The sequence below is a fragment of the Heterodontus francisci genome, chromosome 38 (assembly GCF_036365525.1).
Source record: "Heterodontus francisci isolate sHetFra1 chromosome 38, sHetFra1.hap1, whole genome shotgun sequence".
Lineage (NCBI taxonomy): Eukaryota > Metazoa > Chordata > Chondrichthyes > Heterodontiformes > Heterodontidae > Heterodontus > Heterodontus francisci.
In genome coordinates, this window is record NC_090408.1 from 4,501,799 (window position 1) to 4,518,231 (window position 16,433).

The window sequence follows — 16,433 nt, forward strand, 5'->3', positions numbered from 1 at the left end:
ACTCCAGTGAATATAATCCTAATCAACTCAATCTCTCCTCATACGTCAGTCCCGCCATCCCAGGAATCAGTCTAGTAAACCTTTGCTGCACTCCCTCTACAGCAAGAACATCTTTCCTCAGATAAGGAGACGAAAACTGCACACAATATTCCAGGTGTGGCCTCACCAAGGCCCTGTACAATTGCAGCAAGACATCCCTGCTCCTGTACTCGAATTCTCTCGCTATGAAGGCCAACATACCATTTGCCTTTTTTTACCGCCTGTTGCACCGACATGCTTACCTTCAGCGACTGGTGTACGACAACACCCAGGTCTCGCTGCATATTCCCCTCTCTCAGTTTATAGCCATTCAGATAATAATCTGCCTTCCTGTTTTTGCTACCAAAGTGGATAACCTCATATTTATCCACATTATCTGCATCTGCCATGCATTAGCCCACTCACTCAACTTGTCCAAATCACCCTGAAGCCTCTCTGCATCCTCCTCACAACTCACCCTCCCACCCAGTTTTGTGTCATCTGCAAATTTGGAGATATTATATTTAGTTCCCTCATCTAAATCATTAATATATATTGTGAATAGCTGGGGTCCTGGCACCTATCCCTGCGGTATCCCACTAGTCACTGCCTGCCATTCAGAAAAAGACCAATTTATCCCTATTCTTTGTTTCCTGTCTGCCAACTAATTTTCTATCTATCGCAATACACTACCCCCAATCCCATGCGCTTTAATTTTACACGCTAATCTCTTATGTGGGACTTTGTCGAAAGCCTTTTGAAAGTCCAAATAAACCACATCCACTGGCTCCCCATCACCAACTCTACTAGTTACAGAATCACAGAATAATACAGTGCAGAAGCAGCCCTTCGGCCCATCGAGTCTGCACCGATACATTAAAACACCTGACCTATCTACCTAATCCCATTTGTCAGCACTTGGCCCATAGCCTTGAATGTTATGATGTGCCAAGTGCTCATCCAGGTACTTTTTAGAGGATGTGAGGCAACCTGCCTCTACCACCCTCCCAGGCACGGCATTCCAGACCATCACCACCCTCTGGGTAAAAAAGTTCTTCCTCAAATCCCCCTTAAACCTCCCGCCCCTCACCTTAAACTTGTGACCCCTCATAACTGACCCTTCAACTAAGGGGAACAACTGCTCCCTATCCACCCTGTCCATGCCCCTCATAATCTTGTACACCTTGATCAGGTCACCCCTCAGTCTTCTCTGCTCCAGTGAAAACAACCCATGCCTATCCAACCTCTCTTCATAGCTTAAATGTTCCATCCCAGGCAACATCCTGGTGAATCGCCTCTGCACCCCCTCCAATTCAATCACATCTTTCCTATAATGTGGCGACCTGAATTGCACACAGTACTCCAGCTGTGGCCTTACCAAAGTTCTGTACAACTCCAACATGACCTCCCTGCTTTTGTAATCTGTGCCTCGATTGATAAGGGCAAGTGTCCCATATGCCTTTTTCACCACCCTATTAACCTGCCCTTCTGCCCCCAATCCCATACGCTTTAATTTTACACGCTAATCTCTCATGTGGGACTTTGTCGAAAGCCTTCTGAAAGTCCAAATAAACCACATCCACTGGTTCCCCCTCATCAACTTTACTAGTTACATCCTCAAAGAATTCCAGTAGATTTGTCAAGCACGATTTCCCTTTCGTTAATCCATGCTGACGCTGCTCGATTCTACCCCTGTTCTCTAAGTGCTCTGCCATAAAATCTTTGATAATGGACTCTAGAATTTTCCCCACTACTGACGTCAGGCTGACTGGTCTGTAATTCCCTGCTTTCTCTCTACCTTCCTTTTTAAATAGTGGGGTTATATTAGCCACCCTTCAATCTGTAGGAACTGTTCCAGAGTCTATAGAATCTTGGAAAATGACCATCAATGCATCCAGTATTTCTAGGGCCACTTTCTTAAGCACTCTGGGATGCATACCATCAGGCCCTGGGGATTTATCGGCCTTCAATCCCATCAATTTCCCCAAAACCATTTCTCTACTAATACTGATTTCAGTTCCTCCCTCCCACTAAACGCTGCGTTCCCCAACATTTCTGGTATGATATTTGTGTCCTCCTTTGTGAAGACAGAACCAAAGAATGCATTTAGTTGGTCAGCCATTTCTTTGTTCCCCACAATAAATTCCCGTTTTTGACTTAAGGGACCTACATTTGTCTTCACCAATCTTTTTCTCTTTACATACCTATAGAAACTTTTAAAGTCAGTTTTTATGTTCCCTGCAAGCTTACTCTCTTATTCTATTTTCCCCTTCTTAATCAATCCCTTGGTCCTCCTTTGCTGAATTCTAAACTGCTCCCAATCCTCAGGTCTGTTGTTTTTCCTGGCAAATTTATATGCCTCTTCCTTGGATCTAATGCCCCCTGTAAGCCATGATTTGACTACCTTTTCCGTTTTACTTTTGCACCAGACAGGGATAAACAATACATTAACATATTGTTTGCCTTTTCTCCGTGACCTTTTGGTCAGCTATGTGGCCTGGTCCAATCTGCACCTTCTCCTTTGTTATCTCTTGCCCCACCCCCACCTCACTTGTTTATAATCTGTGACTTTTCTAATATTTGTCAGTTCCGAAGAAGGGTCACTGACCCGAAACGTTAACTCTGCTTCTCTTTCCACAGATGCTGCCAGACCTGCTGAGTGATTCCAGCATTTCTTGTTTTTGTGTTAGGGATAAACAATTGTTGCAGTTCATCCATGCGCTCTTTAAATCTTTACCATTGCCTATCCACCGTCATCCCTTTAAGTAACGTTTCCCAATCCATCACAGCCAACTCGCGCCTCATACCTTCGGAGTTTCCTTTACTAAGATTCAGGACCCGAGTCTCAGAACCAACTACATCACTCTCCATCTTGATGAAGAATGCTCATATTATGGTCACTCATCCCCAGGGGGTCTCGCACCACTAGATTGTCAATTATTCTTCTCTCATTACACAATACCCAGTCTAGGATGGCCTGTTCTCCAGTTGGTTCCTCAACGTTTTGGTCCAGAAAACCATCCCGTATAACTCCATGAATTCCTCCTCTACGGTATTGTGACTAATTTGATTTGCCCAATCTATATGCAGATTAAACTCACCCATAATTACAGAAGTTCCTTTATCGCATGCGTCTCTAATTTCCTGTTTAATGCTATACCCAACATCACCACTACAGTTTGGGGGTCTATATACAACCCCCACTAACCTTTTTTTGCCCCTTAGTGTTTCTCAGCTCTACCCATACATCGTCAGAGATAATATCTTTCCTCACTATTGCATTAATTTCCTCTTTAACCAGCAATGCAACTCCACCACCTATATCACTATAGTTCTTCCACTCCTTTTCCACCCCTGCTGTGCAGCAAAGCAATCCATGGTGCCACGAACTTGGCTGTTGCTGCTTTCACCTGGGAGGCTATCCCCCACGACAGTATCCAAAGCGGTATATCTGTTTGAGAGGGGGATGCCACAGGGGACTCCTGCACTACCTGCCTGCGGCTACTACTCCGCCTGGTCGTCACCCATCCCTTTTCTGCCTTTGCAGCCATTACCTGCGGTGTGACCACCTCGCTTAATGTGCTATCCACGACGTCCTCAGCATCACGGATGCTCCACAGTGAATCCACCCGCAGCTCCAGCTGCATAATGCGGGTAGCCAGTAGCTGCAGCTGGATACACTTCCGGCACACATGGTCGTCAGCGACACTGGAAGCATCCCTGATTTCCCACATAGCTCAGGAGGAGCATATCACGGGTGTGAGCTCTCCTGCCTTGACTTACCTTTAGATTAATTAGTTACTCCCTTTAAAAAATACTCATTACACTAGGGGCTTTGTTCTACTCCAAACACGACCCACGACAATCTAAATTACACTAATTTAAAAAAAACACATTAGTAGTACTCACTTTATCACTTGAAGTCGTTTTCAAACAAAAAAACAACTTTCCCCTTTTTTTAAGCAATTTAAATTGACCAACAGCTGTTAGTTACCCAACCAATCACCTTGCAGATTTCCCGTGATGTCACTCTAAGTCTTTTTTATTCCTCTTTAAAGTCTCAGCGCGTGCCAAGAGACACAGCTAGCCTGCCGCCGCTCCAGATCAGCTTCCTCGCAGGTCCACCAGTCACCGCCCCACTCCCAGGTCCCTACACTTCCAGCAAGTTAGAAACTGCACACCAGGCCCCAGCCAGAACTCCAAGACTTCAGCTTTTATCAAGGACATTTCCAACCAGTAATTGAATTTCCTTTATTATGAATTTGACTTCAACCATCGCCACCCCCCACCCTCCAAAAATTCTTTCCTCCCCTTCTGTATCTACCTGCGTGTGTTTCTCTCGCTTGCATGCTAACGTGGTTGCGTCGCGTATTTTAGTAGTTTTAACTGAGTTACAGTGGGGGAAATTATAATGGGGAACAAAGAAATAGAAGAATTAAACACATGCTTTGGTTCTGTCTTCACAAAGGAGGTCACAAATAACCTCCCAGAAATGTTAGGGAACCAAGTGTCTAATGAGAGGGAGAAACTGAAGGAAATCAGTATTTGTAAAAAAAAAATAGTGCCAGGATGAAGACCCAGTAAAAACACATAAGGACTTAGTTGAAACAAAGGGGATGGTCACACAACTATCACAGTGGGGCAGCAGAGTGGCGCAGTGGTTAGCATCGCAGCCTCACAACTCCAGCGACCCGGGTTCGGTTCTGGGTACTGCCTGTGCGGAGTTTGCAAGTTCTCCCTGCGACTGCGTGGGTTTCCGCCGGATGCTCTGGTTTCCTCCCACAGCCAAAGACTTGCAGGTTGACAGGTTAATTAGCCATTGTAAATTGCCCCTAGTATAGGTAGGTGGTAGGATAATGGTGGGGATGTGGTAGGGAATAATGGATTAATGTAGGATTAGTATAAATGGGTGGCTGTTGGTCAGCACAGACTCGGTGGACGAAGGGCCTGTTTCTCTGCTGTATCTCTCTATGACAACAATGAACAGTGTGTTAAAGCATAGAGGGGGCTGAGTGGAAAGCGGCACAGCACACAGATAGCCGAGGAATTGGAGATATTATAGAAAAAGTATTGAGGAGGATCCTAGAAACTAGCAGTCATCATGGACACCAGATATGATTAAACTCATAATAGACAATGGGAAATTGTGAAGTTTTGAACAGGTTCTCACTGAGCCAAATCAGGAATTATCATTATGTCACTATACCAGACCCCTATGAGTAAGTAAGAGGGGCGGGTCCTGGAAACAAGATTTAACCCCTGACTGAAACTGAGGAAGGTACGAGAACCCGGGGGAAGAACACTCGAGAAGATACACTGAGCCAGGGGCTCAGAGAACAGAAGAGAAGTCGCAAGTCCAAGACTGATCACCTCGTGTCTTGACGGGTAGTAGACTGTGCAAGTAGTGAGAGCTTGTACTTTGATGAGTCCAGAGGGCTCTGCTGCACAGCAGGGGAGGAAAAGGGTTGGAAGAGCTATAGTGATAGGGGATTCTATCGTAAGGGGTGCAGATAGGCGTTTCTGTGGCCGCAAACGAGACTCCAGGATGTTATGTTGCCTCCCTGGTGCTCGGGTCAAGGATGTCTCGGAGCGGCTGCAGGACATTCTGAAAGGGGAGGGTGAGCAGCCAGAGGTCGTGGCCCATATTGGTACTAACGACATAGGCAGGAAAAGAGATGAGGTCCTGCAAAGTGAATATAGGGAGTTAGGCAGAAGGTGAAAAAGCAGGACCTCTAGGGTTGTAATCACAGGATTACTCCCTGTGCCACGTGCTAGTGAGGGTAGTAATAGGAGGATTAGGCAAATAAATGTGTGGCTGAAGAGCTGGCGTAGGTGGGAGGGCTTCAGCTACTTGGATCATTGGGATCTCTTCTGGTGCAGAGGTGACCTGTACAAGAAGGACGGGTTGCATCTAAACTGAAGGGGGACCAATATCCTTGCGGGGAGGTTTGCTAGCACTACTCGGGAGGGTTTAAACGAGTCTTGCAGGGGGGTGGGACCCAAAGTGGTAGTTTCTCAGATGAGATAGTTGAGGCAAATGTAGAGGTTAAAACAAGCAAGTCCAGTAGGCAGGCCAGGGAGCATGGAAGGTCTGGTAGGCTAAACTGCAATTATTAATGCAAGAAGCCTGACAGGTAAGGCAGATGAACATAAGAGCATGGATCGGTACATGGGATTGTGATATTATTGCTATTACGGAAACGTGGTTGAGGGATGGGCAGGACTGGCAGCTCAATGTTCCGGGGTACCGATCTTTCCGGCGTGACAGAGGTGGAGGTAAGAGAGGAGGGGGAGTTGCACTATTGATTAGGGAGGACATCACGGCAGTACTTAGAGAGGATATCCTGGGGGGAATGTCCAGCAAGGCCATATGGGTAGAACTTAGAAATAAGAAAGGGGTGATCACTTTGATGGGATTATACTATAGGCCCCCCAATAGTCAGAGGGAAGTGGTGGAGCATATATCTAACGAAATCACAGATAGGTGTAGGAATTATAGGGTTGTAATAGTAGGTGATTTTAACTTCCCTAATATTGACTGGGACTGCCTCAGTGCTAAGGCATCAGATGGGGAAGAATTTGTTAAGTGTGTCCAGGATAGTTTTCTGAAGCAGTATGTGGATAGCCCTACTAGAGAAGGGGCTACACTTGACCTCCTCTTAGGAAATGAGGATGGGCAGGTGATTGATGTGTCAGTGGAGGAGCACTTTGGGACCAGTGACCACAACTTTATTAGCTTCAAGAAAGTTATGGAAAACGATAGGACTGGTCCTCAGGGTGAAGTCCTAAATTGCAGGAAGGCTAATTTCGATGGCATCAGACAGGAACTCTCAAAAGTTGAATGGAAGAGGCTGTTTACAGGTAAAGGGACGTCTGGCAAGTGGGAGGCTTTTAAAAATGAGACAGGAGGAGTTCAGGGCCGGAATGGTCCTGTTAGATGGAAGGGCAAGGCTGGCTAGTTTAGGGAACCTTGGTTGACAAGGGATATTGAGAGTCTGTCAGGACAAAGGAGGCATATGTCAGGTATAGGCAGCTGGGATCAAGCGAGTCCCTCGACGACAATAGGGGATGCAGGACTACACTTAAGGAGGAAATTAGGAGGGCAAAAAGGGGCCATGAGATTTCCCTGGCAGATAAGATAAAGGAGAATCCTAAAAGATTTTATAAGTATAATGAGTAAAAGGGTAGCTAGGGAGCGAGTAGGTCCCTTAAGGATCAGTGCGGCAATCTGTGTGTGGAGCCACAGGAAATGGGCGAGGTCTTAAATGAATATTTCTCGTCCGAATTTACCGTGGAGAAGGTCATGGAAGCTAGTGAGTTCAAGGGAGGGAACACCGATATCCTGGAGCATATCAACATTACAAAGGAGGAGGTGTTGGAGGTTTTGAAGTGCATTAAGGTGGATAAATCCCCAGGGCCTGACTAGGTGTATTCTAGGATGCTATGGGAAGCAAGGGAGGAGATTGCTGGAGCCCTGGCAGAGATTTTTGAATCAACGTTAGCCACGAGTGAGGTACCGGAAGACTGGAGAATAGCTAATGTTGTGCCTTTATTTAAGAAGGGCAACAGGGATAAGCCAGGGAACTACAGGTCAGTGAGACTTACATCAGTGGTGGGAAAGTTATTGGAAGGGATTCTGAGAGACAGGATTTATATGCATTTGGAAAGGCATGGTCTGATTAGGGATAGTCAGCATGGCTTTGTGCGTGGGAGATCATGCCTCACGAATTTGATTGAGTTTTTCGAGGAGGTGACCAAGAGGATTGACGAGGGCAGGGCGATGGACGTTGTCGACATGGACTTCAGCAAGGCCTTTGACAAGGTCCCGCTTGGAAAGCTGGTCCAGAAGGTTCTAACACATGGGATCCAGGGTGAGCTAGCAAATTGGATACAAAATTGGCTTGGTAATAGGAGGCAGATGGTGGTAGTGGAGGGTTGTTTTTCAGATTGGAGGCCGGTGACCAGTGGTGTGCCGCAGGGATCGGTACGAGGCCCTCTGTTGTTTGTCATATATACTAATGACTTGGATGTGAATGTAAGGGGCATGATTAGTAAGTTTGCAGATGACACCAAAATTGGTGGTATTGTGGACAGTGAAGAAGGTTGTCCAAGGTTACAACAGGATATAGATCAACTGGGAAAGTGGGCAAAGGATTGGCAAATGAATTTAACGCAGACAAGTGTGAAGTGATGCATTTTGGGAAGTTAAACCAGGGAAGGAGATTTACAGTGAATGGCAGGGCCCTGGAGAGTGTTGTTGAGCAGAGAGACCTTGGGGTGCAAGTACATAGTTCCCTGAAAGTGGCAACACAGGTAAACAGGGTGGTGATGAAGGAGTATGGCATGCTTGCCTTCATTGGTCGAGGCACCGAGTCCAAGAGTTGGGACGTCATGTTACAGTTGTACATAACGTTGGTTAGGCCGCATTTGGAGTACTGTGTGAAGTTCTGGTCGCCGCACTACAGGAAAAATGTGATTAAGCTGGAGAGGGTACAGAAAAGATTCACAAGGATGTTGCCTGGTTTGGAGGGCTTGAGTTATAAAGAGAGATTGGACAGGCTGGGTCTGTTTTCCCTGGAGCGAAGGAGGCTGAGAGGGGATAGAGGTATATAAAATTATGAGAGGCATAGACAGGGTAGATAGCCAGAGTCTGTTTTCCATGGTAGGGGTGACTAAAACTTGAGGGCATAGATTTCAGGTGAGAGGGAGGAGGTTTAAGAGGGATCAAAGGGTAAATTTTTCACACAAAGAATAGTGGGTATCTGGAATGAGCTGCCTGAGGAGGTGGAGGAGGCAGGAACAGCAGCAACATTTAAGAGGCATCTGGACAGATACTTGAATGAGCAAGACATAGAGGGATATGGAATTAATGCAGGCAGCTGGGATTAGTATAGACAGGCATTATGGTCGGCATGGACAAGGTGTGCCGAAGGGCCTGTTTCTATTCTGTACGACTCTATGAGTTTTGATACTGTACAAGTAGCGAGAGCTTATACTTGATGATTTAGTGTGTGTATAAAATATCGATATACCTTTCACCAATCGGATTCCGCGGATTCTTTAAGACTAAGTGCGTGTTAGGCACAACAAGGGAAATTAATAGGGTTAAAGGCTGACAAATGCCCAGGGCCTGATAATCTACATCCCAGAGTACAAAAGGAAGTGGGTTCGGAAATAGTAGATGCATTGGTCATCTTCCAAAATTCTATAGACACTGGAGCAGTTCCTACAGATTGGAGGGTGGCAAATGTAACCCCACTATTTAAAAAAGGAGGGAGGGAAAAAATGTGGAACTACAGACCAGCTAGCCTTATACCAGTAGTGGGGAAAATGCAGGATGTGATAGCAGAACACCTGGAAAGCATAAACAGGATTGGGCAAAGTCAGCATGGGTTTACGAAAGGTAAATCATGCTGAACAAATCTACTGGAGTTTTTTGAGGATGTAACTAGTAGATTAGATAAGGGAGAACTGGTGGATGTGGTGTATTTGGATTTTCAGCAGGCTTTTGATAAGGTCCCACATAAGAGGTTAGTGTGCAAAATTAAAGCACATGGGATTGGAGGTAATATACTGGCATGGATTGAGAATTGGTTGACAGACTGGAAACAGAGAGTAGGAATAAACGGGTCTTTTTCCAGGTGGCAGGCAGTGTCTAGTGGGGTACCACCGGGATCAGTGCTTGGGACTCAGCTATTCAAATATTTATCAATTACTTGGGTGAGGGCAGCATGTTTTTGTGAATGGGAGGTGGTGTCTCACTAACTTGATTGAGTTTTATGAGGAAGTGACGAAGATGATTGATGAAGGAAGGGCAGTGGATGTTGTCGATATGGACTTCAGTAAAGCCTTTGACAAGGTCCCTCATGGCAGACTCGTACTAAAGGTGAAGTCACACGGGATCAGAGGTGAGCTGGCAAGATGGATACAGAACTGGCTCGGTCATAGAAGATAGAGGGTAGCAGTGGAAAGGTGCTTTTCTGAATGGAGGGATGTGACGAGTGGTGTTCCGCAGGGATCAGTGCTGGGACCTTTGCAGTTTGTAGTATATATAAATGATTTGGAGGAAAATGTAGCTGGTCTGATTAGTACGTTTGCGGACGACACAAAGGTTGGTGGAGTTGCGGACAGTGATGAGGATTGTCAGAGGATACAGCAGGATATAGATCAGTTGGAGACTTGGGCGGAGAAATGGCAGATGGCGTTTAATCCGGACAAATGTGAGGTAATGCATTTTGGAAGATCTAATGCAGGTGGGACGTATACAGGAAATGGCAGAACCCTTAGGAGTATTGACAGGCAGAGAGATCTGGGCGTACAGGTCCACAGGTCACTGAAAGTGGAAACGCAGGTGGATAAGGTAGTCAAGAAGGCATGCTTGCCTTCATCGGTTGGGGCATAGAGTATAAAAATTGGCAAGTCATACTGCAACTGTACAGAACTTTAGTTAGGCCACACTTAGAATATTGCGTGCAATTCTGGTCGCCACACTACCAGAAGAACGTGGAAGCTTTGGAGAGGGTACAGAAGAGGTTTACCAGGATGTTGCCTGGTCTGGAGGGCATTAGCTATGAGGAGAGGTTGGATAAACTCGGATTGTTTTTACTGGAACGACGGAGGTGGAAGGGCGACATGATAGAGGTTTACAAAGTTATAAGAGGCATGGACAGAGTGGATAGTCAGAAGCTGTTTCACAGGGTGGAAAAGTCAGTTACTAGGGGACATAGGTTTAAGGTGAGAGGGGCAAAGTTTAGAGGGGATGTGCGAGGCAAGTTCTTTACACAGAGGGTGGTGAGTGCCTGGAACTTGCTGCCAGGGGAGGTGATGGAAGCATGTATGATAGCGACATTTAAGAGGCATCTTGACAAATACATGAATAGGACGGGAATAGAGGGATACGGTTCCTGGAAGTGCAGAAGGTTTCAGTTTAGGCAGGCATCAAGATCGGCGCAGGCTTGGAGGGCTGGATGGCCTGTTCCTGTGCTGTACTGTTCTTTGTTCTTCTTTGAGGGAACTAAATAACATTTCCAAGTTTGAAGACAACACAAAGCTGGGAGGGAATGTGAGATGTGAGGAGGATGCAAAGAGGCTCCAATGTGATTTGGAAAAGTTGGGTGAGCGGGCAAATGCATTGCAGATGCAGTATTATGTGGATAAATGTGAGGTTATCCACTTTGGACAGTCAGTGTAGATTTGTTAAGAGGTCTTGTCTGACTAACGTGATAGAATTTTTTGAGATGCTAACAAGGAGGACTGATGAGAGTAGTGTGTTTGGTGAAATCTATGTGCATTTTGGCAGCGGTTTTGACAAAGTCCCGCCTGGCAGACTGGTCAGAAAAGAAAAAGCTCATGGGATCCAAGGGAAAGGGACAAATTAAATTCACAATTGGTTCAGTGGCAGGAAGCAAAAGTTTAATGGTCAACAGGTGTTTTTGTGACTGGAAAGCTGTTTCACAGGCTTAGTCCCTAGCATTTCATGGCAGACAATAATTAAGATTTAAATATATGGGGTATAAGTGAAAAGTATGCAGATGTTAGAAAAATTGGCCTTGTGGTTGAATATGACCAAGAAAGCTGCAGACTGGACGTGGCAAGACAGCAAAGCTTTGATTTGATCGGATTGCTTAGCTCTGTCCATAACCTGCTGCTTCTATACTATTACCTTATCGAAATTTACGAGAAGTAAATGCTTATGTTGTAAGATAAAATCTTTAATATTTAATCGATAAAATTACCTGTTTGTTTTGGCAGTTTCTTTTTGCAGCGGCGACAGGGAGAGCGAGGTGGCAGCTGGGTAAGTAAGTCCTATATATTTGGGCAGCGGCTGAACTCGAGACACTACACGGGTAGTGTCTCCCACCCGCCCTCCTCCTCTAACCAAAAAAAAAAAGGACTCGGTGGTGTGCAGATAAGGTAAGGCTTTTTCTATTTATTTTTTTTCATGTGATTGGTAAAAACTTTTCGTTCCTTTTTCATTTATCTAAGTTAAGACTAATTTAAGCTTAAGATTAAAAATGGCAGGAGATCTCAGACCCGTGTTATGCTCCTCTTGCTCAATGTGGGAGCTCAGGGACACGGCTGATGTCCCTGACTCCTTCACGTGCTGGAAGTGTGTCCAGCTGTAGCTCTTGTTAGACCGCATGACGGCTCTGGAGCTGCGGATGGACTCACTTTGGAGCATCCGCGATGCTGAGGAGGTCGTGGATAGCACGTTTAGCAAGTTGGTCACACCGCAGATTAGGATTGCTGAGGGAGACAGGGAACGGGTGACCAAAAGGCAGAGAAAGAGCAGGAAGGCAGTGCAAGTGGCTCCTGCGGTCATCTCCCTCCAAAACAGGTATACCGTTTTGGATACTGTTGAGGGAGATGGCTCATCAGGGGAAGGCAGCAGTAGCCAGGTTCATGGCACCGTGGCTGGCTCTGCTGTTCGGAAGGGCGGGAAAAAGAGTGGAAGGGCTATAGTCATCGGGGATCCGATTGTAAGGGGAGTAGATAGGCGGTTCTGTGGTCGAAAACGAGACTCCCGAATGGTATGTTGCCTCCCAGGTGCACGGGTCAGGGATGTCTCAGATCGGCTGCAGAACATTCTGAAAGGGGAGGGTGAACAGCCAGTTGTCGTTGTGCACATAGGCACCAATGATATAGGTAAAAAGCGGGATGAGGTCCTTCAAGCAGAATTTAGGGAGTTAGGAGCCAAGTTAAAAAGTAGGACCTCAGAGGTAGTAATCTCAGGATTGCTACCAGTGCCACGTGATAGTCAGAGTAGAAATGAAAGAATAGTCAGGATGAATGCGTGGCTTGAGAGATGGTGCAGGAGGGAGGGGTTCAGACTTTTGGGACATTGGGACCGGTTCTGGGGGAAGTGGGACTATTACAAATTGGACGGTCTACACCTGGGCCGGACTGGAACCAATGTCCTTGGGGGTGCTTTTGCTAACGCTGTTGGGGAGGGTTTAAACTAATGTGGCAGGGGGATGGGAACCAAATGAGGTGGTCAGCGGAGATTAAGGAGGTAGTAACTAAAGCCTGTAAGGAATTAGATAATGAAGTCAGTGTGACTAAGGGGAAGAGTAGACAGGAAGCAGATGATGTACGTAAAGGGACTGGTGGTCTGAGGTGCATTTGTTTTAATGCAAGAAGTGTAGTAGGTAAGGCAGATGAACTTAGGGCTTGGATTAGTACCTGGGAGTATGATGTTATTGCTATTACTGAGACTTGGTTGAGGGAAGGGCATGATTGGAAACTAAATATCCCAGGATATTGATGCTTCAGGCGGGATAGAGAGGGAGGTAAAAGGGGTGGAGGAGTTGCATTACTGGTCAAAGAGGATATCACAGCTGTGCTGAAGGAGGGCACTATGGAGGACTCGAGCTGTGAGGCAATATGGGCAGAACTCAGAAATAGGAAGGGTGCGGTAACAATGTTGGGGCTGTACTACAGGCCTCCCAACAGCGAGCGTGAGATAGAGGTACAAATATGTAAACAGATTATGGAAAGATGTAGGAGCAACAGGGTGGTGGTGATAGGAGATTTTAATTTTCCCAACATTGACTGGGATTCACTTAGTGTTAGAGGTCTAGATGGAGCAGAATTTGTAAGGAGCATCCAGGAGGGTTTTCTAGAGCAGTATGTAAATAGTCCAACTCGGGAAGGGGCCATACTGGACCTGGTGTTGGGGAATGAGCCCGGCCAGGTGGTTGAAGTTTCAGTAGGGGACTACTTTGGGAATAGCGATCACAATTCCGTAAGTTTTAGAATACTCATGGACAAAGACGAGAGTGGTCCGAAAGGAAGAGTGCTAAATTGGGGGAAGGCCAACTATACCAAAATTAGGCAGGAGCTGGGAAATGTAGATTGGGAGCAGCTGTTTGAAGGTAAATGCACATTTGATATGTGGGAGGCTTTTAAAGAGAGGTTGATTAGCGTGCAGGAGAGACATGTTCCTGTGAAAATGAGGGATAGAAATGGCAAGATCAGGGTACCATGGATGACAGGTGAAATTGTGAGACTAGCTAAGAGGAAAAAGGAAGCATACATAAGATCTAGGAGGCTGAAGAAAGACAAAGCTTTAAAAGAATATCGGGAATGTAGGACCAATCTGAAACGAGGAATTAAGAGGGCTAAAAGGGGTCATGAAATATCTTTAGCAAACAGGGTTAAGGAAAATCCCAAAGCCTTTTATTCATATCTAAGGAGCAAGAGGGTAACTAGAGAAAGAATTGGCCCACTCAAGGACAAAGGAGGAAAGTTATGCGTGGAGTCAGAGAAAATGGGTGAGATTCTAAACGAGTACTTTGCATCGGTATTCACCGAGGAGAGGGACATGACGGATGTTGAGGTTAGGGACAGATGTTTGATTACTCTAGGTCAAGTCGGCATAAGGAGGGAGGAAGTGTTGGGTATTCTAAAAGGCATTAAGGTGGACAAGTCCCCAGGTCCGGATGGGATCTATCCCAGGTTACTGAGGGAAGCGAGAGAGGAAATAGCTGGGGCCTTAACAGATATCTTTGCAGCATCCTTAAACACGGGTGAGGTCCCGGAGGACTGGAGAATTGCTAATGTTGTCCCCTTGTTTAAGAAGGGTAGCAGGGATCATCCAGGTAATTATAGACCGGTGAGCCTGATGTCAGTGGTAGGGAAGCTGCTGGAGAAGATACTGAGGGATAGGATCTATTCCCATTTGGAAGAAAATGGGCTTATCAGTGATGGGCAACATGGTTTTGTGCAGGGAAGGTCATGTCTTACCAACTTAATAGAATTCGTTGAGGAAGTGACAAAGTTGATTGATGAGGGAAGGGCTGTAGATGTCATATACATGGACTTCAGTAAGGCATTTGATAAGGTTCCCCATGGTAGGTTGATGGAGGAAGTGAAGTCGCATGGGGTCCAGGGTGTACTAGCTCGATGGATAAAGAACTGGCTGGGCAACAGGAGACAGAGAGTAGAAGTGGACGTGTGACCAGTGGTCTTCCACAGGGATCCGTGCTGGGACCACTGTTGTTTGTGATATACATAACTGATTTGGAGGAAAGTTTTGGTGGTCTGATTAGCAAGTTTGCAGACGACACTAAGATTGGTGGAGTAGCAGATAGTGAAGGGGACTGTCAGAGAATTCAGCAGAATATAGATAGATTGGAGAGTTGGGCAGAGAAATGGCAGATGGAGTTCAATCAAGGCAAATGCGAGGTGATGCAATTTGGAAGATCCAATTCAAGAGTGAACTATACAGTAAATGGAAAAGTCCTGGGGAAAATTGATGTACAGAGAGATTTGGGTGTTCAGGTCCATTGTTCCCTGAAGGTGGCAACGCAGGTCAATAGAGTGGTCAAGAAGGCATACGGCATGCTTTCCTTCATCAGACGGGGTATTGAGTACAAGAGTTGGCAGGTCATGTTACAGTTGTATAAGACTTTGGTTCGGCCACATTTGGAATACTGCGTGCAGTTCTGGTCGCCACATTACCAAAAGGATGTAGATGCTTTGGAGAGGGTGCAGAGGAGGTTCACCAGGATGTTGCCTGGTATGGAGGGCGCTAGCTATGAAGAGTGGTTGAGTAGATTAGGATTATTTTCATTAGAAAGACGGAGGTTGAGGGGGGACCTGATTGAGGTGTACAAAATCATGAGGGGTATAGACAGGGTGGATAGCAAGAAGCTTTTTCCCAGAGTGGGGGATTCAATTACTAGGGGTCACGAGTTCAAAGTGAGAGGGGAAAAGTTTAGGGGGGATATGCGTGGAAAGTTCTTTACGCAGAGGGTGGTGGGTGCCTGGAACGCGTTGCCAGCGGAGGTGATAGACGCGGACACGATAGCGTCTTTTAAGATGTATCTGGACATATACATGAATGGGCAGGAAGCAAAGAGATACAGACCCTTAGAAAATAGGCGACATGTTTAGATAGAGGATCTGGATCGGCGCAGGCTTGGAGGGCCGAAGGGCCTGTTCCTGTGCTGTAATTTTCTTTGTTCTTCTTGGTTCTTTATTCATTTCTTACCTGCTGGCAGTCCAAGACTGGTTGAAGATAGATGTGTCACTGAATGAGTTACATAGGACAAGAGAATGAACTCTCGGTGATTTGTATGCATATTCAGCAAACTTCTGCGCCAAAAATCCTCCCAAAGAAGCACCAAAAATGTGAACCTAAAGAAGTCAGATTTGGCTGGCGTTAGTTTATTGAAGGATTTGTGGTTATTTTGACATTGAAACTCAGGTGAATTTCTACAATTCACCTTTCAGAGGAATTCCATTTTATCTGATTTCATCAAAAGTTACAGCAAGTCTACAGCACTCTAGAAATAGGCCATTCAGCCCAACTGCTCTATGCCAGCATTTACATTCCACACAAGCCTCCTCCCAGGCCCCCTTTAACTAACCTGATAAATACATCTTCAACTCAAGCTCGAGGAACAGCTCTT

At 45.9% G+C, this 16,433-nt stretch overlaps 1 protein-coding gene across 6 annotated transcripts in view; it reads right to left on the reverse strand.

Moving 5' to 3' along the window:
* spg21 (SPG21 abhydrolase domain containing, maspardin) overlaps window positions 1-16,433 on the reverse strand; it is a 170,912-nt gene that overhangs the window by 66,297 nt on the left and 88,182 nt on the right. For all 6 annotated transcript variants that reach the window (XM_068017659.1, XM_068017654.1, XM_068017655.1 and 3 more), the window contains one exon: window positions 16,013-16,158. In XM_068017659.1, coding sequence (XP_067873760.1) covers window positions 16,013-16,158 — 146 coding nt within the window. The remainder of the gene's footprint in view (window positions 1-16,012; window positions 16,159-16,433) is intronic.